This window comes from Periplaneta americana, chromosome 9 (genome assembly GCF_040183065.1).
Source record: "Periplaneta americana isolate PAMFEO1 chromosome 9, P.americana_PAMFEO1_priV1, whole genome shotgun sequence".
Taxonomy (NCBI): Eukaryota; Metazoa; Arthropoda; class Insecta; order Blattodea; family Blattidae; genus Periplaneta; species Periplaneta americana.
In genome coordinates, this window is record NC_091125.1 from 117,551,248 (window position 1) to 117,575,766 (window position 24,519).

General features: G+C 36.9%; 1 protein-coding gene across 3 annotated transcripts in view; it reads left to right on the forward strand.

Annotated features, from left to right (window-relative positions):
• The window catches only part of Plc21C (Phospholipase C at 21C), a 139,609-nt gene that overhangs the window by 58,193 nt on the left and 56,897 nt on the right, over nt 1–24,519 (forward strand). For all 3 annotated transcript variants that reach the window (XR_011333990.1, XM_069835695.1, XM_069835696.1), the window contains exons 3-4: nt 17,159–17,365; nt 22,903–23,036. Coding sequence is in view for 2 of the 3 variants with exons in the window: in XM_069835695.1 (XP_069691796.1) it covers nt 17,159–17,365; nt 22,903–23,036 (341 nt within the window). In the remaining variant the exon portion in view is untranslated. The remainder of the gene's footprint in view (nt 1–17,158; nt 17,366–22,902; nt 23,037–24,519) is intronic.

The window sequence follows — 24,519 nt, forward strand, 5'->3', positions numbered from 1 at the left end:
AGCTGTTGTTATGAACTGCATCTCACAGCTTGCCAAGTTCTCGTGCCAACAGTTTAATTGTGCACTTCCTTGAGGAAGCAAACGCTAAGCAGTGCTATGTATGCCGTTCTTGCATGTACCAACATCAGGAAACTTTTACATGAAACCTAATATAACATAGCCATAATAGAATCGCTTTCAATTTAGAATGACTCCTTTTTTTCAGGTGTTCCGTGCGTAAGCATTTGGCCATTGTTGAGTCCATTTGTCAGTCTGTTCATATAAACCATTACCAGTATACGGATATTTACTGAACTTTAAAACCTGTAGTTTCACATAATTTTAGACAAAATTTGGAAATTTAAACATTGTTAAAGCCCGCTGACTTTTTAAACATTTCAATGGGTTGGAGAAAAAATTATAGGCTATGCATGTGTGTAAAAGGAGTTTATTTACTTTCACCAGTGCACTTACGAAATAGTGTCCCCAAGTTAGAACTCTCACAGAGCCGGTACCCACTCTAATCGGCTATCGAAGATTTCAAGATGAGTGAATTGTCAACATATTAATTCCCGTGTCAACCGTGATGTAATTTTATTTGTATGACACTAATTAGCCAACAGTGCCGGAAATTAATTTTTGTACTTACGCTATAGTTGTCAACAGTCTGTCCTAGACGGTAGAGTTGTTAAAAATGTAATTTTCTTCAACGGTTGAAGCGTGATTTCATTTTAGTGTTTATGTTAATAGTTAAATTAACCGTCAGAATGTGGACAATCCGCATAATACAGTATGTTTAAAGTCTATCTAATGCAGCAAAAGTAGGAGTACGGTATGCTACCAGTGTCAAGATTATGCACTCGTATGTTTTTAAAGAGAGAATGAACTCCTCAGAATTCATCATTACGAAAATAAGAGTTATTTTATGTTGCGAATGACATTACTATTCACAATTTATTTTCTTGAACCATTATTCAAAAGACATAACTACATTAAATCGTTTAATATGCACCCAAATGGGAATGGACTCTGGGTTATACATGGAAGACATTCTTTATAATCCTTTAAGTAAGACTTTCATTATAGTGCTTTAACCCTTTCTGACCTGAATTTGTTTTTGTGGAGACACCATGGGGAAACAAAAAAACAAAGCAATCCGTTTCCTAATAACAGCTGGTCAAGGAATTGGCGGGTGCTACACTCTACACACCAAGTACGATCAATTATAGCCACTGCCCTTAAAGATGCCGATTACAACACCTTTGAAGAAGTACATGGTCTCTCCGTCACTGGCAGTAAACGGCGCATGGATATAATAGCTTTCAAGGAATCTACAAGATCTGGATACATAATTGATCCCACTGTGCGTTTCGAAACGGATGAGGAACAGCCAGCAGAAGTGGATAATAAAAAAAAAGAATATCTACAATCCTACCATTCCCTATTACCTCAAAAAATACCAGCTAAAAGAGCTTGAAGTAATCGGACTTCTGGTTGGAGCAAGAGGTACCGCTACTCTCTTCATGAAAGATGTGTTTAAGAGGCTTGGAATACCTACATCTATTATTCCGATTGTAACCTTAGCTGCATTGAAAGGATCAATTGCTGTCCTGAAGAATCACCTATATTCGAAATCAAACTAAGTTCAGTAGCATTCTTTACTTTTTTTGTAACACTTACCTTTCTAAAAATAGGTATATTTCCACTAATCTCAAAAAAAATTATTTGCAGCTACGTACTTGTAAGAATTTCATTGTTAAAACAAAATTAATGGTTTTTCAAGAACTTGTAAAAATTTCTATGGTTAAGTACTCTTTGTCCCTTGTGGCAGCTCACGAATGGTGAGAAGATATATAAATTTAAAAACGTTTAGAGAACGAAACTACTACTGAAGATACCAAGTGGAATCATCAGGCAAATCATATGAGTCAGATTACAGAAATGTTAATGATTCCAAATGGACTCATTCGAGCGGAAAGGGCTAAGTAAGACAGTTGACTTGATTTTTTAATTTACGTTTTAAATAGATATTTGTAGCCTATTTTTTTTCAGAAATGTACATGAAATACCTATCTGAACATTATAAGAGTTTTCAACATTATTTTTCTACTTTAAGAAAGTGACATTTAAAAGTGGAAAACGTATTAAAAGTAAATTCGTGATTTATTACAAAACTCCTAACAAATCCGTTCCTTTCAATTCTAAACTTCTTTAGTTGTTCAGCCACATATAACAATTTTATAGATCCAAGAGAATGATAAGGAACTCTGTGGTTTTTCATATCTAGTCACCGCTAAGCTTTAAAATACTAAATAATTACACTGATCAGCAAAACAAAAAAAAACACCTTGAATATTTCCAAGTAACATTTCATAATGGAAATTTCATGAATTATTATGTAACTAAATTGATTTTTGAGATAAATTAAATGACTCTACGATACAAATATCGTAAAATATAAAACAAAATATCATAAAATTAAGTTTTGAATTAATACCTGTTCACACATTAAAACAATTTGTTGCTGATAGAGTAATCCGCATCAGGGACACAACCTAGTAGCGGTGCTTCCTCCTCTTGCTCTTATGATAGCTTCCATTCGGCTTGGCATGCTCCTTACACAGTACTAATGTATTATTGCCCAATGTTTTCCCATTCCTACCGCAAAGCTTCGCTCAATTGTTGCAATGTTTCTGGAAGGTGATCTCTGCCTCGATTACGTCATCCTATATTATCACATACGTGCTCTATCGGATTTAAGTGCGATTTGCATGAAGGCCACCCAAGAGACACGATACTAACTTCATCCAAAAAATCCGACACACACCCAGCAGGGCATTATCATGCATAAGAATGAAATTTCTCCTGCAAATCCCGGGAACGGAATCACATGATAATGAAGAACCTCATCAATATATCGTGCTTCCGTCAGAGATTCATTTTCGATGAGGACAAGCTCCGTTTTCTCGTTGGTAGATATTCCCGCCCAGACCGTAATGGAGCCACCTCAAATGGTGTGCGTTTAGAGATCATGCAATCAAGATAGCGTTCTCCTGGTGTCCTCCATACTCGTTCCCTTCCATCTGGTCCTCTTACCCAGAATCTGGACTCGTCTGTAAAGAGTAGGCTACATGGCTCCAGTCTTCATATGTCATGTTGTGACTCCTTGCAAATGCAAGGCGATTTCTGCGTTGTTCTGAAGACAGCAGAGGACCAGTTGCTAGCCTCCGAGATCTCAGATTTGCTTCATCAAGCCTTCTTCTAACTGTCCTGCCACTGATGTTGATGTGCGTGGCCAATTGAAGTCGATTACGGGCTTCGACAGCGGTGGTGTGCCTGTTCTACAAGGTCTGATGCACCAAAAATCGATAATCTCTGACTAAAGTTTTTCTCTTACGGCCTGAATCCGGTCTCCTAGTGTACTACTGAGTTACCCAAAAGCGATGCAGTGTCCTACGCACAATAGAGGGGGCTGCATTCAACGTTGGGGCAATGTGTCGAAGACTGCAACTGCTACTTCATGAGATTAGAGAGGCATATTTGATAAAAAGACAAAATGACTGTCTTATATCAAATGGAAAACGCAACGATGGATTCATAAATTTTGCGTTATTCATTTTTTTCCTAGATCTTCAATTGAACATCTGCTCATAAACAAAGTTTTCAATTTTATTATGTAGCAGACATCGCTGTTAAAGTTTAAGTTAAAGTTTTTGTATTCTTAGAAGTTTAAAATTGACGCAGATAAACTTTTTTACCATAATTGTTGATGAATGTACAATAAAATTGATTTAGTTTGTACTAAAGATTTCAATGTGTTCCTTGTTTTTTTTTTTTCCGGTCAGTGTAATTCACAACGTAAAGTGTAAACAATTCTGCATTAGCGATTAATTTCCGTAAACATAGAGGTTGTTTAGTCAACTGTCCGAAGACAGGTCTGAACCTCACAAGTGATACCAACAAGGCATCACTTATGAGGCAACTAGGCCAGCTCCTTTCTCCCTTCATTGCATACATCGCCGATTAACTACATGTTACACTAATCAGAATTCAGATGCATACAAACAAATTTGTTCTTCCTCTGACACACATTGTCAAGTGAGATGTACTGCCTGACAATAGATGTACATATCAGCCAGAACCTCAATCAGAGACAGTTGGTTTTTAATTTAAACTCTCTTTTAATCTTGAGCAAGAGAAAAACGAGTTGATTTCGAGTTCATCGCCATATTGTGTTTTTGATTTGAATTTTTTATTTTTTTATTTTTTACTAAACTTATTGTATTTCACATGTATTATTATCGGATAAATTAACTCGTACATATTTAATGTAAACACTATCCATGCTGTAGTACAGGTAAAATGGCTATACACCGATACAGATGACATGTTGGGAACAATTTTTTTTAATCTCACGCTGAAAATGCGTATTTTGCAAAAAATGTCGATACTTTGTATAATGAGAAAGTAAGAAAACATAAAAAATCAACACAGCCTGAATTTAACCCTATTTTTTGTCAAGTCGGCAGATATAGAAATTGCTTCCTAATAGTATTCGTAGAATAAAATGCAACCTTAGATACACCAAGGCTGTGCTAGTTGCATAAACAACAGGCGGTATTATCTATCAATAGCATATTCTGTGACATGGAGCTCCGAGGTTTATAGGTCAGCATTCGTGACTACAAATCATGAGAACCCGGGTTCGATTTTCGTCCTGAGCACGGAAATTTGTTCTTAACGAAACTATTTAATACTTTCTCTCGTAAAAATCTAAGTGACAAGATATATAAAGGATTTATGGAGACACGAGCATCTCAGTGTTCAAGTAAGGATTCTCAGAATGTGTCCTACGTCGTCTGAGGTGAGAGTTACACAATACCAAAAACCATCAACAAGAGGAAAACAGGTGCTAATATTAGGTAGATTACCATAATGCAGTGGCAACTCAACACTTGTAAGTAAATGAAGTGGACTATAAATTCAAAATTTGAATGAAGTGAATATGAATATTAAATTAATGAAACTACAGTAAAACCCCTCTTAACCGAACTTCGGTTAACCGAAATCTGGCTTATCTACAAAAAAAAAAAAGTTTTGTTTATCCCTGCAATATTTCGTTCATTCCCTATAGCACGACTACAAATTTAAGTGTCAATGTTCTCACAGAATGCTACATCTTTTTCCACCTCCATCCCCCAAACACTTGTTTTGTATAGTAATCGGGCGCGGTCAGTCCCGTTAAGTGAGACGTTCTTTTCGCCCCCACCTACCCGGGTACTTGTTTCGGTTTACGCCGTGATCCTTATTCTGGTCCTTGTCGTGATCCTTATCGTGGTCCATGTTGTGATCCTTATCGTGATTCTTATCGTGATCCATATTTAGGTCCTTATTGTGATTCTTATTTTGAAGCTTGTCGTGTTTCATGTCGTGATCCTTACCATGGTCTCTGTCGTAGTCCTTATCGTGCTTCTTGTCATGGTATATGTTGTGATCCTTGTCGTTTTCCTTATCGTGGTTCATGTCGTGTTCCTTATTGTAGTCCTTGTCGTTTATATCTTTGTCCTTTTCGTGGTTCTTATGAAGGTCGTTGATATCTTTGTCGTGGTCCTTGTCTTTCTAATAGTCATTTTCGTGGTCCTGGTTCTTGTCATAATCCTTATTGTGATCCATGTCGTGTATTTATCGTAATCCTTATCGTGGATTTTCTCGTGTTTCTTGTCGTAATATATTATCGTGGTCCTAATCTTTTTCCTTATCGTGGTCTTTGTTTTCTAATAGTCCTTTTCGTGGTTCTGGTCCTTGTAATTCTTACCGTAGTCCATATCATGGTATTTAACATAATCCTTCTTGTGGTGTTTGTCATGTTTCTTGTATATGTCATCGTGGTCCTGATCTTTGTCCTTGTCGTGGTCTTTGTCTTTGTCGTGGTCGTTTTAATGTTCCTTGCTGTCTTTGCCGTGGGTCTACATTTGTCATTTCAAAATTAATGTTATTGTTCTCCCACTTTGGCGAATGACTTTTGTGTTACACGGTATATTTCAAACTTTCATAAAAGGTAAAGGATCAAGGACGTAAAAAGAGACCTACATCAAAAATAGACAGACAACTGATAACATTTGGCATTGGTGTGTATTTTGGAGTAGGATGAAAATAGTCCTACGCATGCACGACCAGATATCTTCCTGGCTACGTCGATATTGTGTGAACCGCGCTGTAGGACTTCAACATTCGACGACCAAGAGTCGTCTCATTCTTTTTTTCTGGAACTATACGTGGCCACTTGAATGATAATGAATAGGACGTGGAGGCCCAATAGCCTGGCCCCTTCGCTCACCTGACTTGAGACCATTGGATTTCTTTTTCTGTGGGTACATGAAAACCCTTGTGTACGAGACTCCAGTGGAGACACAACAATATCTTGTGGCACGAATTCGAGTAGCGCTGGAGTCATCCGAGATATGCCGGTAATCTTTTCAAGAGTTCGACATGACATAACCAGGCGATGCACAAAATGTATCGAAGTTGGTGGCACCATTTGTAGTTGATTAAATTGCTGTTTACGTATGGTATTTCAATTGCCTTTTTTACAGTACTTGTTTCCTAGCTTTTGTGATAGATACTGGCTACGTCTTCCTCCACATTTCAGAGACGCTAGCACGTAAACAAAGCGTTTCTGGACATGGGTTTATTAACATAATATGATCACATGGTACCCATCTACCTACCACCGAGCCTTGTAATTTTTTTTTACACTCTGTATACTTGACATAGGAAGCCCGTCAGAGATACCGACAATCTAGAAAATTTAATTGTGACAATGATAGTGATGGTTGTGATGATGTCAGGAAAAATGTTGAAGAGCTAAAATACGTATGAAGTAAAATACGTCATAGGAGTTATCGAATCGCAGAAAATAATTTGGCAGTAGATAGTCCTTGTAAAAATTACAGGGATAGATTACCATCTCCCTAGTTGTACTACCAGTTGTCAAAGCTGAAAAAGTTTTTTTAGTGGGCGATCCATTTCACTTATCCTTTGTACAGTTTAATGCAAATTTTGTGCATTATGGTGTTGAAACAAGAAAAGACGTGCGGTTTGATGGGAGATTTTCTTGATGTCATAAATATAGGAACACTCGATGTCGGGCAGCCCTATTTCATTATTTGTCTCTGATGCTGAAGTCAGTCGTTCAGAAACGTTGGATGTGTCTGAACCTGTGACACAGTTTTTTTTTTTCTTCCAATGGCAGGTACTTGTGCGTCATTTACTCAATGTCCCTTACTAGGGGAAACACGCAGACTCATTGCCGCAGAGCATTGCCCTTGATTAATATACGATGGAAATTGATATACAGCGCACCAATGTGATGATTGATTGAGCAATGGTGGAATGTTGATAGAGTAAACGGTAGTTGTAGACTGTTTAGATTTCTGTGATACGGACTTTCTGTTGAGTGAATCTCACGCATATACAACTCCGTATTAACGCGTTGGAATTTAAAATTACTCATGCCTAAGAATAATATATTCATTTCAGAACTTCCACATTGTTTTTTTTATGCCGAAGGTCACTCTGAACAAAATATAAATGTAATGTACAGGTTGTGTGCTCTTCCGCCTCCTCTCACCTCTGTGAACCTCGTAAATTTGACCTTGTAGTGGTTTTAGTCATCACAAAGGTCAGATGAACATCTCACAGTGAAGAGCGAACAGCAACCCATTAAAGGCAGTTTTAGAAGGTAGCTCTTCATTTAATGACCCTTTTAAACTGTAGGCACCGTTCAAAATCGAACTGACATGGCGGTACTGTAGTACCGGTAATTGTGGTTGGAAGTGACAAATAGCAGTAGACCTATTTCGCGAAAATCTGTTACATCAGTCATCACGTCATTCTTTCCGTTTCACTATTTTGACACGTTTGGCACGTTAAAAGTAGAACTTCTTTACAGAAGGTAAATAGCATTCGAAAGGAAAAGTTACTTCATGTACTGTAAATAAAGTCTGTTATATTGGTTCTCTCTTGAATTAAATTAAGAAAATATTCCACGTTTACATAAAAATGCCGTGTTTTTTTCCGAAGAAAATATGGTTCTCACTGCCTTTATCTCATTTCATCGTCTCTAAATGGAAACTGTTTACTACTGCAACGCCGCCACCACCACTGAGCTAAAATGTAAAGTTACCCGAAATTTTCGAATTATATGTCTAATTAATTGAATGAAATAATTTTGGCAGATGAAAGTCTCTGAACTACGTGCCAGACTCACGTTTGTTACTCTTAACTCTTCATGGCCAGGCTGCTATTTTATCTCACTCTGTTTTCGTAATCAAGTACTCCACCCGCATCACAAACATGTCAGAGAAGTAACACGCGTTCAAGATGATAATTCAAAGTTTTTATGTAAGCCTGTTTACTGTACATGCATGTGGCCTCGTTCATCTATAACTTTCAATTTGTATATTTTGCCTATAAGAGATTGGTTGAAAGTTTTAAATAAGAACTGCGTTTTACCTGATTTGACTCTAAATACGATATTGTCTGCGGATGGCTAAAAGAGCTGTATATACCTGTGGTTTTCAATCTAGTTTGTAGCGTACCCTCGAAATAACATTTTTTTTTTTACCTTCGTAACCCCAAACTACATTGCAGTTATAAAATAAATAACACAAGACTGTGATTGATGTATGCAAAATAAATTATTATTATTATTATTATTATTATTATTATTATTATTATTATTATTATTATTATTATTATTATTATTATTATACAATAGTTACCGATGGAATAGTAATAGTAATGAGTTATCTAAAATGTTATTGAAGCTAGGAAAAGCAAGAGTTGTAAAAGAAAATATAGGTAATTTACTATACTATATATACTATATAGGAGATGTCGTTGCACATAGGCCGTTTTTACACTAAAGCTAAACTTAATGTATGCAAGTATAGTAAAACCCTAAAGTAACCTAACCTAACCTAACCTATTCTTTCCTGAATCTGTGATTAGGTTAGTTTAGGATTTTGGTTAACCTCACATACATTAAGTATAGGTTTAGTGTAAAACTGGCACATGTGCAGCGACGTCTCCTAGTAAATTAGCTTACCATTGTAAACTGCAATAATTATCAATGAGTATAATAAAATGCCAGCAATTTTACACACGTAGTCAGTGGGATCCGCATCCCTGGGGGTACGCATGTCATAGATTGACTACCATTAGTATACAGTATTATACGAGCAACATACAAGGTATCCCATAAGTCATGCACCATAGGGAAAATTGAAGTTTAGAGTTTCGAAGCGTTGACCATTTTTTGTATACACATATTCAAACATATGAGGACACGTCGTAAGATGTTAGGTGTTACTTCTTTGCAAGCAGCTGCGGTTCTTGTTTCCAGATGACCATGTGACGCTACCCTTTCTACATGCACAATGTACTTTAAAAGATTTAAATAAAAATCAAGAGACTAGAGGTCAGGACTACGTGGGGGTTATTCGATACGTCCACGTCGACCAATACATCGTTCAGGAAACTGTGGTCCAGATACAATCTGACGTCAGTAGCATAATGAGCAGGAGCCCCGTCCTGTTAAAACCAGGTTGGATACTCCCCCTCAGGATTCAGGATGCTTGGAAACGCCTTGAAAATCTGTTGTATCAAAGAGAATGTGCTAGTCAGTCTTCCCATACACAACACCATACCATCAAAACGTTCACCACCCTGCTCATTGCTATTCTGAAACCAGTGATGATTATCAGGGGACCAGTAATGCGCATTTCGACTATTAACTTCGCCAGACGCATAAATTTGTCCCGTCAAAAAAAATAGTATGCAAGTAGCACAATTAGGATCACTGCCAATTTGTAATGAGACCCTTCTCAAGCGTATGTTCGAATCCCACTTGCAAAGTTATCTGGTTGGGTTTTTTCCTAGGTTTTCCCCAACTATCTTCGGACTCATATCGCCAAATATCTCTGTCCTCAATTCCACCGACGCTAGACAACGTCGATGAATGCCTTCACTTACATGCTGATCTTGTGTCAAAAACCTAAGAAATAAGCACATCATTAGAACTTAGTGATTTTATTAGCCAGAAAGAGCTCCAAGTCGAAGGCCTATATCCCAATGTGGACGTTTCTCTGTGCATGTTAGAAATGATTGGTTGATGAAAAGAGAAAACCTTTAAGAAAACCTTCCCCTACATCGTGTTATCTACCAAAAATTCCACCTAGTCTCGCTGGGAGAGCTGACACCAGCCGTTGGTCTTGCGGAGCGCCTGAGGAATGTTTATTACATCGAGATAAAAGTGTGGCAAGTCTGTTGGAAGTGAATCAGAACTGTCAAATAGTCTGAAAGATCTCATGATTTATTTGTGATGTGTGAAATTAGATCAGAGTAACCTTTTGGCGGCAGCCTTGCTGCAACATCCCACTCTTGTGCTCCAGGGCAGATGATGTGAGTACCATAGATTGTGAATTGTTTGAAGATATGAGTTCAAAAGTGGGCTAAGCCGTATCTCGCCATCAAGTTCATCCTCACCTGCGTCGTTACATAGGCCTAATAAAACGCTTTACGACAACAAAGTGTATGTATGTTTTTTATGTAGGTTGTGTGTATTTTTATATACTCGTATGTCTATATGTTTGTATTTACATGCTTTTTTTGTGTGTATTGTGTTTTGTACTTTCTTATTATAAGAAGTGTAGAGAGATTATTGCAATGCCGAAAAAAATCTATATTTTCACGGCTTTACATGTTTCCCAATACTGAAAAATGGCTTTCGATATGCCATGTGCGTCTGTACAGAAATTTCTCAAACTATTGAACGGATTCATTTATATTCAGTATTTTCGAGTTGATTTATCCTAGAATGATACTCATTGTTAAGGCCAGGATTTATATTCATAAACAAAGCCTGAAATATACATACTAAAATATTTTTAGGGTCTACTATCTTTCTAAAAAACAAAATGCGAATGATATCTCGGGTAGGTATATATGTTTTTTTTTTTTTTTTTTTTTTTTTTATTTGGCATTAAGGTTCAATATGTACCTACAGTTATATCTTTGTTTATCTTACTTTTTCTAGTTGCAAACCACAACAACTTTTCAAGGTTTTCTGTTGTCATACTTCGTCTGCTGTTTACAAGGATATTTCTTTAATGCTGAAAATGATCGTTCAGCATCACATGAGGTTACTGGACAAAATCTTAGTGTACAGACTGTGAGTTTGTAAGATCCAGGTTCAAGCAAGACACACTTCCTAAGCACAAAAACCTTCTTTCCTTTGAGCCTAGTACTGTAGTCAGGGTTTTTGATAGCACCATATCTTTATTTTGACAGCCTTACACTATGCTCTTGTGCGTAAGAAATGTTCTCTATTCTGTTAAAGACTACAGCTTTCAGTAAATTTTCAGGAAGCATCACGAATGAACGCACTCATACATACCGCACACAAAAATACAACAAAATCATGCACTTAACACTCGGACTGCTGGCACACCAACTCAGAATAAGTACAACAAAGAAAAGATGCTTGAGTGAATTTCCACAAACGGTATGAATGACATTGTTGCTTACTTAAATGCACTTACGCCGTACAATTTGTAAATTGTAAATTAGTCACTATCAATACACAATACAAATTGCCCATGGTGGTCTAGTGGTTACTATGCTTGCCGTTGAATACAAAGTTCGCGAGCCCAAACCGGACGAAGACTATGAATTTTAAAGGCGGATAAAATGTTTAGCATGGTTTCCTTTAAAAGTAAAACTATGGGTTTCATATCGTAGATTTACGATAGGAAAAGAACTCTGTCCCAGATAAAAATGCTGCAGGCAAAATTTGTAGGTCATTTCTCGCCCAGGTGCATTTCGATGCTGAAATAATGCTGTTACTGCTTCTACTAAACTGTACTACTAACCCAACCATCACTACAACCACTATTCAAAGAATGAAACTATCTTCCTATTTTGTTGTATAGTAAATGATTTCATATATATTTCAGACATCAGATATAATAGATCAACATTAAGATGTGTGGATCGTATGCGGAGACTTAAGAGGAAGGCGGAAACGAAGGAAGATTGGAGAATACTGGGTTTGCAGTCAAAAGGTTACAAATGAACGGTCGATGTTCTGGCTCCAAATCTCAAAATATTGTACTCCTAGTGTGGCTCGGCAGACGTCCAGATGCTATTCTGTCAGCAACAGTGAATGGAATAACAGTGTCGCTTACTAACATAAAACTTAACAATAATGAACATCCAGTGGAAATCAGAAGGAAAGTAAATACAGTATTGCCACCATAAAACTTGGCAAGTTCCTCTGTCCCCTGCATTTAGACATTTTCTTAGTTACTGAGTTATAAACCTTTCTTGTCTGTGATTTTCATCCCGGACACCGTGTGTATATAATTCAAGCAGTGCGTCCTTACGCTATGACAGTTTTTAATAACATTAAATTTTTATTTGAACCAATTGAATTTTGAGGCGATGGTAACTAGTGTTATAGCTGATGAGACGGAAGTAGCAGCGGTCCCATCTGTTAATATAAAAGGTAAGGGATATGTCTTAATATTTGTGAGATAAGGCTAATTAGGCTAATTATTTACTGAGTAATGATACGAAGAAAATGACTAGATAGATAGAAGTAATAGAACAAAACTGTCCACAGCATTTTTATCTGTAGAATCTGCAAGGAATCAAACTCTAGCCCATCTATCGCAACGAGCAACTCCTGCGCATAATTTACGACGTGATGTGCACACTTTCAAGTTCGTATACAGGGCCTACGTATGTAATCAGAGAGTTGGCTACTTACTAATTACAAGACTTGCACATCCTCGTACGACGTACTTCATTAGCAATCATTCACTGTTTGTGCTCTAGCCTCGTGAAAGTAGATAATATTCTTTTAAGTATGGGTGAAATAAATATATTATTATTACTATCATCATCTCACAGTCGGAAAATAATGTGTACAGAAGCGGCCGCTCTTTCAGATAATCAGGACTTGATACACCAGAATATTACAAAAATTGATGTGGCTGTGTCGGGGACATTGGCGCTGGCACATCGGAGTCGCGAGATAATAAGCTACTGAAAATTTTCGCGCACGTCCAAAATGGTCGTCAGTCGCCGCATCTCCCCCACTCCAAGTTCATACTCGCATCTGAGTAGTATACCCGACCGTACGAGACCACATTTATTTCAATCGTGTTATTAGCCACGAAGTTATGCTGTCGGAATGGATCACCTTGCAAACTTACATCGCCGTTTCCGTCCGTCCTGTATCGGTCTGATTTTAAAGACGTCAAAAACATCAAGACAGTTAAACCAACCAAGATGTCCTTGATTTACCAGTATAGTTAAAAATTTGCGGTAGATTACTATAGAATACGAAATTACAGTCTAGAATACTGCAGTTTCCCTAACAGCATTTGTGGAATAGATACACCTAGGTTCTGCTAGTTGCATAAACAACAGGCGATGTTATCTATAATGCTACTTTTAATGTGTTTATTTTACGACGCTTTATTAACTGCGATGATTATCTAGTGTCTGAGTGAAAATGAAAGTGATGACAGCGAAGTGCGTCCAGGGTCCAGCGCCGAAATTTACCCAGTATTTGCTCTTAATGGGTTGAGGGGAAACCCCGAAAGGAAACTTCAACCAGGTAACTTATCCCAACCAAGATTTGAATTCGTGCTCGCTTGTTTCACAGTCAGACATGCTAACCGTTACTATATCAGTTATATTCAAAATGACGATATAATCGGCAGCAGATTCTATAGGCCTAACTTACGGCTTCGTGGTCTAGCAGTCAGCATTCGTGACTACAAATCAAGAGGTCCCGGGTTCAATTCTCATCTTGAACATGGAAATTTGGCCTTAAAGAGACTGTTTAACACTTTAACTCAGACATCTAAAAGTTACGTAGGCGGGAGTACCTCAGTGTTCAAGTGAAGGTTGTCAGAATGCGTCCTCAGTCTGAAGTGTGGGAACTGTACGATACAAAAACCATAACAAGGAGGAAGCCAAACACAAAAAAAATATTACGTAATAACGCAGTGGCAACTGAACACCAAGTTATTACTTTAAAAAATGTAAGTAAGTCAACTGGACAGTAAATTCAAAATTATAATTAAGTTAATTTGAATATTCAATCACATTACTTGGCTGAGATTGAAAATATAATAAAATCCAATCTAATCATATAGATTACAATAATCAAACACTTATGTGACTACCAAAAGCATCATTTCTTACAATTTAGGCCTACATATTTAACGCTGATCTCATTTCTAATTAAATTACATTTAAGATTAATTCATATAATTTAAGCTATAATATGCTTTTCCAATAGTAACACTTAGTATACAATTTGTTTCTAATAAGAGAACACTAGTACTTACTTACTTACTGGCTTTTAAGGAACCCGGAGGTTCATTACCGCCCTCACATAAGCCCGCCATTGGTCCCTATCCTCTGAGCAAGATTAATCCATTCTCTATCATCATATCCCACGGCCTTATCTTCCCATCTACGTCTCGGCCTCCCTAAAGGTCTTTTTCCCTCCGGCCTCCCAACTAACACTCCATATGCATTTTTATTTGAAGGATTCGTAAGAAGCTGTTTTTTACGGTGATGGGTTGTTAGCCCTTCGCCCAACCCCCAAGCTGGAGAACACTAGTACAAAAAAAATGTGATTATTTAAAAGAAGTACCACAAATTCTTTCCACACGTCTGGAAGTTCTAGCTAAATATAGCTATATTTGATATCTTACATATATGCCCAAATTACCATTCACACCAGTACTCATAACTTACAGCCCTATTTGAGGATTCTATAAAGGCATTTCGTTGGTTGTTACATGATTCAGTAACGCTTAATTTAAAAAATAATACTTTGGTTTCTATATATGCATCCAAGTTCCTTTTCTGACCAATACTGCCAAAATACCCTGTTTTCATAGTCTATCAAAACTACCGGACCGGCTGTAAAAGGCCGCATTTCTATTTACCGAGTATTCTGCTGCACGCCAAGAGATTTTGTTAATCTGCAATCTTAAATTTCATGTGGCCTTATCTTCGACCTGTTTACATTAAATTAGAGTACTTGATTTCCTATGGGTAGAGGCGCATGTGGAGAGATGGGAACAATTAACTATATAATCATATAACTCTAGGATGTAAATTATACAAGCCATAATGGACCTCTTCAACGAAAAAAATCATAAAATCAATGGCAATGACCCTTAACACATGAGCTCAATTATGTTTGGCCAAAAGTACAATATAAGTAGAGATCTTAAACGTCATAGACCTATTTCTAGATTTAAAATGAAACTAGATTGATGATACTCATTTCCCATAATTTTAATATTATAGACATCTGATAGTGAAAGTGACACAGAAGGAATTTCATTACACTATTTACATAGATCAGAAGTAAAACACAACACTTGAAAAACAGTTCAATAACTATCTTGGTATATAAGCATTGTTACAATAGTATATTACGATACAAGGTTGGGAAGTTCCGAGATTTTGTAATGCACTTCACAAACGTAGCACAGCCTTCATTCTCGCAGGCTCGTTTCAAGCACAACCTTGTTCCATGCAGGCTTGTTTCAAGTACAGCCTTGACCCACGCAGGCTTCTTTCAAACACAACTTATGCCCACGCAGGCTTGTTTCAAGTACAGCCTTGATCCACGCAAGCTTATTCCAAGCACAGCCTTGACCCACACAGACTTGTTTCAAGCACATCCTTGACCCATGCAATCTTGTTTCAAACACAACTTTTGCCCACCCAGGCTCGTTTCAAGCACAACCTTGGTCCATGCAGGCTTGTTTCAAGTACAGCCTTGACCCACATAGGCTTCTTTCAAAGACAACTTTTGCCCATGCAGGCTTGTTTCAAGCACAGCCTTGATCCACACAAGCTTATTCCAAGCACAGCCTTGACCCACGCAGGTTTGTTTCAAACACAACTTTTGCCCACCCAGGCTTGTTTCAAGCACAGCCTTGACCAACTCAGGCTTGTTTCAAGCACAGCCTTGACCAACACAGGCTTGTTTCAAGCGCAGTGTTTGCCGATGTAGACTTGTTTCAAGCACAGCTTTGACCGACGCAAGCTTCTGTTTCAAGCACAGCCTTGACCGACGCAAGCTTCTATTTCAAGCACAGCCTTTGGCCTTGCAAACTTGTGACAGCCTTGGTCCATGCAGGCTTGTTTCAAACACAGCCATGGCCCACGCAGGCTTGTTTCAAGCACAACCTTCACCCATACAGACTTGTTTTAAGCACAGCCTTTGCCCATGCAAGCTTGTTTCAAGCACAGCCTTGACCCACGTAGGCTTATTTCAAGCACAGCCTTGGCCCACACAGGCTTGTTTTAAGCACAGCCTTGGCCTACGAAGGCTTGTTTTAAGCACAGCCTTTGCCCACGCAGGTTTGTTTCAAGCTCAGCTTTTGCCCACACAGGCTTCCTTCAACTATAGCCTTGGTCAACACAGGCTTGTTTCAAGCATAGCCCTTGTCCATGCAACCTTGTTTCAATTACTGCCTTGATCCACTCAAACTTGTTTCAAGCACAGCCTTGGCCCACGCAGGCTTGTTTCAAGCACAGCCTTGGCCCACGCAGGCTTGTTTCAAGCACAGCCTTGGCCCACACAGGCTTGTTTCAAACACAGCCTTGACCCACACAGGCTTGTTTCAAGCACACCCTTCGCCCACGCAGGCTTCTTTCAACCATAGCCTTGATCAACACAGGCTTGTTTCAAGCATAGCCCTGGTCCACCAGCCTTGTTTCAATTACTGCCTTGATCCACGCAAACTTGTTTCAAGCACAGCCTTGGCCCACGCAGGTTTGTTTCAAGTGCAGTTTTGGCCCATGTAGACTTCTTTAAAGCACAACCTTTGTCCACGTAGGCTTCTATTTCAAGCACTTCATTGATGCACACTTCTGTTTTCCAGCACTGCCTTCATACATAATATGTATGGGGAATCTTCTTTCAAGCATTCCAATCTTCTATTTCTGGCATTGTCTTTACACGTGGAGACTGTCGTTTGAAGAAATATCTTCATATATATATATGTGTGTGTGAGAGAGAGAGAGTTCTATCTGAATCATTGTTTTATTTATGTCCACTTCTGTTTTGTAGGAGATGGATATGCTGGACATAGCCACAATCCGGGACACAAGAACAGGGAAATATGCCAAGGTTCCGAAGGACTCTAAGTTACGACAGATAGTGACAATGGGCTCACAGGACACCCTAGAGGAGAAGACTGTTACTGTTTGCTGCGGTTCTGACTTTGTCAACATCACATTCATCAACTTCTGTTGTACAAAGAAGGAAATTGCACAGGTGAGTTTCGATGCAGATAAGATTTTAAATTACTCTGAAGTTGTAAAAAGTGGATCATTGCATTTAAATTATAGTACTTGTCTGGTATATAAGCAACGAAGTTCTTTGTAACTTTTTCCATCTCCAGTATGTCGTATTATTATTTTTCGCTAAAATGTAAATGGCCATTCTGTAAACATAGCATTGTGGCCCATTCAGCAAATCACATGATTTCTGTGCTTTTGTAACATATCCTATTTCAGATTATTTGTCCTTGCGTCCCTTTATTTGATGATATGTAATGAATATGACATAGTGTGCTGAGCACTGAGTATTGAGTTCATTTTATTCTTTGTGTTCTGTGTTATAAATTTTTTATCATCTAAAATACTCTTTTTACACACCATACATTGAAAACATCGATTAACACTGTTCGAATTTCTTTAAATATAGATGAATTGGAGAAAGTAATACTTTCAACAGTGGTATTTCTAAAGAAAATTAAGGACTACTTCCAATATTGTTTTCGAAAGATGACTGATGACAAGTGACAAATGGAGACGTACACAAATACTCTGCAGTAGTCTTTAAATGAATGTTTTATCTTTTACTCACACATTACAGAAAGCGAAAATGATAGGATTGTCAAATTTATGTAAACATGAAGTATGAAAGGATGATTTTTATTTCGGATTGTTTTCCTAAAACATAATACTGCTCCTTAACAAGTCTGAGATCGTAAAAGACAGAGATCGATAAAAAATATTAGTGTTGTGTAGATATAGGCCTACAATAAAATGTATAATGAATGTATGTAAAATCTTCGAAAAAGCATAGACTAATTTATTGTAATAGAACACCTCTTTATAAAATGTATTTTGTATTTACACCCAGGTTCTGAAAGAACTTGTATTATAGAATGCGCACTAGTTTGAGTCTTCGTGGGGAAGTAATTTTTTCTTCAAAAATTTCGACCACCCTGCACCATGATGAATTTGGGGAGCTACAATAGGTATAAAAATCCTGTTACGGAAACAAGCTATAATGACTAGGGGGGATCATCATGTTAACCTCACTGTACCTTCATTCTAGTTAATGATCGTTTACCTCTGCTGAGGTATATGGACATGAGGCCAGCAGCTGGAGGTCAGTCTTGGCCTTTCATAGACTGTCGCATCACAGCTTTAATTTTTAATTTCTGATTTTCAGGTTTCCTCAATGATGGCTGATGAAGTGAAAATTCGTTGGTTCACAACTTATTCCATTTAATTCTGATAGGAAGGAATAAATTATTGTTAAAATAATTAGTTGCTCTTGCAATTCACACTCTTAGGTGTTGCTGACAACCTTTTCATCACCAATCAATTTGAGGTGATTGTTCTCCAGAACCAAGTACCTTCTAGTTGAAAGAATTAGGTTTGTAGGTGATCATTTTTGCACCGTTGTACGTAGTTCTTAAAAATTCTTTTTACACTTCAGCTTGCAGAAACACTTTCTGTGCTTTTGTCATCATATTCAGGCTTGTTATTGTAATTTTGGACGTTTTCATGCTCTCACTGAATTTCACGTACTGTTCTTCACTTTCTGAAATAATTCTGTTAGTACATCGCACTTTATACGAGAAATGAGACGGAGTGTATTAGAGTTAGTTGAGAGTGGTTCAGGTGTATTGCCGAAGGAAGACTTTTATCCACCACCTGCCAAATTCAGCACACACAATTTGAGATTTCGAGATTCTTTAGACTAACATGTTAAATTTATGCTTTCAGTAAAATAATACTCGTGCTCAGACTGATGACCATGTAAAATGCACTGCCGCAGCGAGGGAAGCGTTTGGGGGTAAATCCCCTCGCCCAGAGCTCCCCAGAAAAAAAAGAAATGCTTTTGAAGCTCTACAACTTTCTAATAATGACTTACTTTCACTAATACATAACTTTTTTTTCCGTTCTTGGTAACGCTATAGCCTCTATTAGTGCTTTATTATTGTGCTGACAGATGGAGTTACTTGTCAACAATGTGATGCTGACACGTGTGTTTAGGTTACTGCTCAGCGACAGTCCTGATATATTGTATTTTTTTTATATTTTTTATGATTGGCTAATTAATATTAACCCAGCACTCTCACAATCACACAAATTTCCAGACTCTAGACACCCAGCTAATTTTTCTTCTTCAAGAAAAATTCACCAAGAGCCAAGCCCAGGAATCCAACCCAGGACCTCCTGATCTGGAAGCCAGAATGCTGACCAACAGACCACGGAGGCCGTCAATACATAACCTGTTCACAATAATGGCGACTCTCCCTGTAACTTCTCATACTTATGAAAGGTCATTTTCATCACTAAGAAAATGTAGGCCTACCTTAGGAACAGCACAGGGGAGAAGCGCCTTAATGTACTGGCTATCATGTACATACATAAATGAGAAAATTTTTGTGAATGAAAATTATATCTCAAGGAACTAGCTAAGAAATACAGAAGCTTTGAACACCATGTCTGGCTTAAAAGTAGCTACAGTGAAAGAAACGTGGTCATCGGTCATTTCCTCGCACTTTATTTATTTTATTTCAACACACAGATATTTTTAATTTTGTCCAACAACAACACTGTAATAAAAATTTTAATCTGTGCTCAGCTATTATTGATATCCCATGCTCCTCAAGTACCTTACTATATGAAATATCACCTATTCGAAGTATATTGTGCATTCAAAATGAGTAGTTCCTTAAATGTTTATCCATTCTGCTTTGTTTTTGTTTGTTTTTTTAGTGTCCTTCCCGTTTCTATTTCTCGCATTTTAGCACCTCATATAGTGTATGTTTTATTTTAATGCGTCTATGACCATGAAGATAGGTGGATATGTCTTACAAAATTTATGTTGCAATCCATTGTGGTAACATTCTGCCACATCTGTAGTTTGGTCAGTTCGAAACTGTGGTGCTTCAGCCCATAATTCAGGAGAGAAGGGTTGATGTTTCGGTATAGTTTTTCAGAATATGAGATAATTCAAAACATTCACTGAGAGGCCTCTGATATTAGTTCTGCAAAAGCATCTGATACCTTTTATAGCAGTAAAAAGGAAAGACTAAAAAATAAAAGTGTTTAACCACTTTCGAATTTCAGAATTTTTTTTTTTCGGAGCTCCTGGTTTGATATACTATTTCCTTTAAATTTCCTAATTAAACACTGTCCTAAGTGAAAGTGTAATCTAACATTGGGAAAATTAATTCTGGCAGCATTGTGTGATGCTATTTCATAATCTAACAAAAGCTTTGAAATGATTAACTACTTTCCACGTATTTGGAGATATAATTTCTTCAGGAAGGACCACATGGTATATGTTTCGGTATTAGCATTTGCCGAAAAACAAGCAACCACAGGAATATTGAAAGTATTAACAAACGAATGTATGGTGTACATTTGATAGAAATGGTTGTGAGCAATAAATGCTTGGAGACGCTAAATAACCTAGATGTTGATACAGCGTCGTAAAATAACCCAATAAAATAAAAAAAAAATGATTGGAAATGTTGCTGCAGTACATGCTGTGCCAGGAAGATCTCAGGACAACCGTTGTAGGCATTGCCACAACGAGGTTGAAACTCTTGCACATGTCCTGGGATCCTGTCCACATGGTGAAGCTCTGCGAAATGCTAGACACCACCAAGTACGATCAGTTATAGCCACTGCTCTTAAAGATGCTGATTACAACACCTTTGAAGAAGTACTGGCAGTACACGGCACATAGATATAATAGCTTTCAAGGAATCTACAAGATCTGGATTCATAATTGATCCCACTGTGCATTTCGAAACGAATGAGGAACAGCCAGCAGAAGTGGATAAGGAAAAAAAGAATATCTACAATCCTACCATTCCCTATTACCTCCAAAAGTACTGGCTAAAAGAATTTGAAGTAATCGGACTTCTGGTTGGAGCAAGAGGTACCGCTACTCTCTTCATGAAAGATGTGTTTAAGAGGCTTGGAATACCTACATCTATTATTTCGATTGTAACCTTAGCTGCATTGAAAGTATCAATTGTTCTCCTGAAGCATCACCTATATTCGAAATGAAACTAAGTTCAGTAGCATTCTTTACTTTTTTATGTAACACTTACCTCTCTCTCTAAAACTAGATATATTTCCACTAATCTAAAAATGTATTTGCAGCTATGTACTTGTAGGAGTTTCATTGTCAAAACAAAATCAATGGTTTAATGAACTTGTAAACATTTATATGGTTAAGTACTCTTTGTCCCTTGTGGCAGCTCACGAATTGTGAGATGATGTCTAAATTATTATTTAAGTACCATCAGTCAAAGCAATTATTAATTCAATATTCGAGAGAAAAGTTAGATTTTTTTTACAAGTTAAGACGATTTTACTGTTTTCATCCACATAAGAACTGTTCTCCAATGTGTGTAACTACATTTTCGGCAGGTTTTCTATAAATTTCCTGCCTAAACTGATTAAATTCGGGAGGGGGGGGGGGATCGCATATTTTAAATTTAATTTCAGCCCTAATCAACTTTAAGAATTTTGCATGTAAATGACCTGTTGCCTTTCTTTTCAATGTTGTACGAATTTTTTGTTCTCAAATTTATGACACTCTGTTTTATTAATGGTTAAAAGTTTCTTTTTCTTATGGTATATTTCACTGTAAACTTCCGTATCTTGTCCTCTGTTATTTTTTATTATTTCAAAGTCCATATTTATAAAATCTTAACACGTTAAAAATACACACTTAATTAGATCTGTAAAATAAATTTACTAAAATGCTTTGGGCCTTTTCTGAAGCCACATTAATTCCGTAACCACTATACAAAAAAGCAAATGTGCTACTATACACTATGACTAAGACTAAGCAGAGGCACTCTTTGTGTACGAGAACACTGTACACCTTTGCCAAAGCAAGCATGTTAAATTGTAAACCAGTCTACATTAGAAGAAGAAATGTGATGAAATAAAACTTATGTCCTAAGGGTAAAATACAACTAAATGAACAGCAGCGAGAAAAATTGACATCTGATGTTTACGCATCAGACAATAAATGATATATGGTTTGAAAGATAAACTGAAAAGTTTTTCTTTTTTTCTATAGTACCGTACTGCCATGTCGTCATAACGCATTGCACATGTGCATAACTACATTGTTTCCTGAAAAAGTATAATATGTGCATTTCTGTCCATGTGGACTGAGCAACAAATGGATTTCTGTTTGCTTTAATTGGGGATCTATTTAGTCCAATGAGAAGTTCTGTTTCATTCAAAATATAATTATAAGTAGTGACACATTAAAGTTTTGTCACCATATGTATTATAGTCAGTTTTTTTTTCAACTCTCGTCCCCTCCTTTCCCTTCCAAGAACCAAATTCTGGCTGCGCCACTGTAAAATGAAATAAACATAATCTTAGAATTTAGAACAGAAGAAATAAAGTGATGGTTCGTTTTGTTATATGAAACTCTTTACATTGTATTCCTTTGACTTAGAATAATCAGATGAAAGGTTTCTTTGTATGGGTCTTTAAATTTTAAGTAATATTGCTAACCTGTTTCAGCTATGGACTGACGAGCTCCTCAAGCTGGCGTACAACTTGATGCAATTGAACAGCCCAGCCATTATGTTCCTGCAAAAGGCCCACACCAAGGTCACATTATTGACGGATAAGACTGGCAAAATTCCCATTAAAAAGTAAGTTGTTCTTTTCCTCTTTTACTTCCTTCTCCATTTCCTGCTTCTCTTCTTTCTCTTCCATTTCTCTCTCTCTCTTTACAGTCATTCTTGGTGGTTGCCGTTGGATTTGAGATTTACAGATTCACATTCAGCTGAGGGCAATAAAATCCCCTACTATACATTCTTCCAGGAAGGAAGTAAAGCTATGAATCGAGTCCCGTGTCGTAGATTTATAGCACGTGAAACAGCCCTGGCCCTGATACAAGGCTCTAGGAAAAATTTATTAGTGATTTCTTCATTTCTCATCCTTGTTGAATTTTGATGTTGAATTACTCTGTAGTTGAGTCTGTCGTTATATAAAGTACCTACTCCTCGTCCTGTTCCTATTACTCCTCCTCTTTGTCCCCTTTCCCTTCCTTTCTATCCTTTCCTTATTTTCCCCCTTTATCTCCTCTTTTTCCCTCCCAAATTTTTTCATCTTCTTTCAGCAGCAACAACAATTACAACTACACAGTTTTCTCAGATCATTTGTTGCTGCATATTGTGCGGCCTTTTTAATGAGTGATACCCTACTATAAAAAGAATGTTTAAAATAAAATTATTGCCTTATCTTAAAAATACTAAAAAATTTTGCCATTGATGCTATTATTATGCTTTTGTCTGTACCTTTTATATTGCTTCTTTAATATTGTAATTCCTCTAAAATTTCTTACACTAACGTCTGTTACTCTTCCACTTTTCTGTCTTTCAAAAACTTGCAAGTGAATTAATTAAGTTTTTTTTTTTTTTTCAGCTACCTATTCTTTATTAACAAGACTCCATAATTTAAAGTGAGGAAATATTTTAACTGTTATTATTGGTTCCATTGGAGGTTTAATAATAATAATGTTTTATTTGCCAGATATCAGTACATAAGAAGCTGAAAATGACATCGTCGAGATGTAATCCATTTCACGCTCAGTAAATTTATTAATACTGTAGAAAGATCTTACAATTAACAATTCATGCATAAACCTGTTTAAAAATCCTGTCTGGCAGATCTCTAACTGATATAGATAATTATTATAAAATTTAATTTCATTAATAAAACATGTATTCAAACTTCAGTTGAGCCTACATTGTGGTATATCAACATCTGATTTATTTCTTATAGCCTACTGATTGAATGTGTTCGTGACCTTGTTTCATAATTCTGTAAATTATTAGGAATATAAATTAAAGTAGAGTGATATATATTTAAATTATGCACTGTCACTATTTTTGTTTAAATAAACAAATGTCTACAAGTTTCTTTACCATTTTTTGTTTAGCATTATCTTACTGCCTTCCTTTGATGTAGTAATGTTTTTGTAACATCTGTGGCATGCACTATACAGGGTTAGTTAAAAGTCCCGCACCACCTAAATAACTTTTGAAGCATGTTGTTCAGTGACATGAAACTTGGTGTGTGGGGATAACCATATACTAAGAACTCAATAATAGTATTACCGAGTTTTTTTAT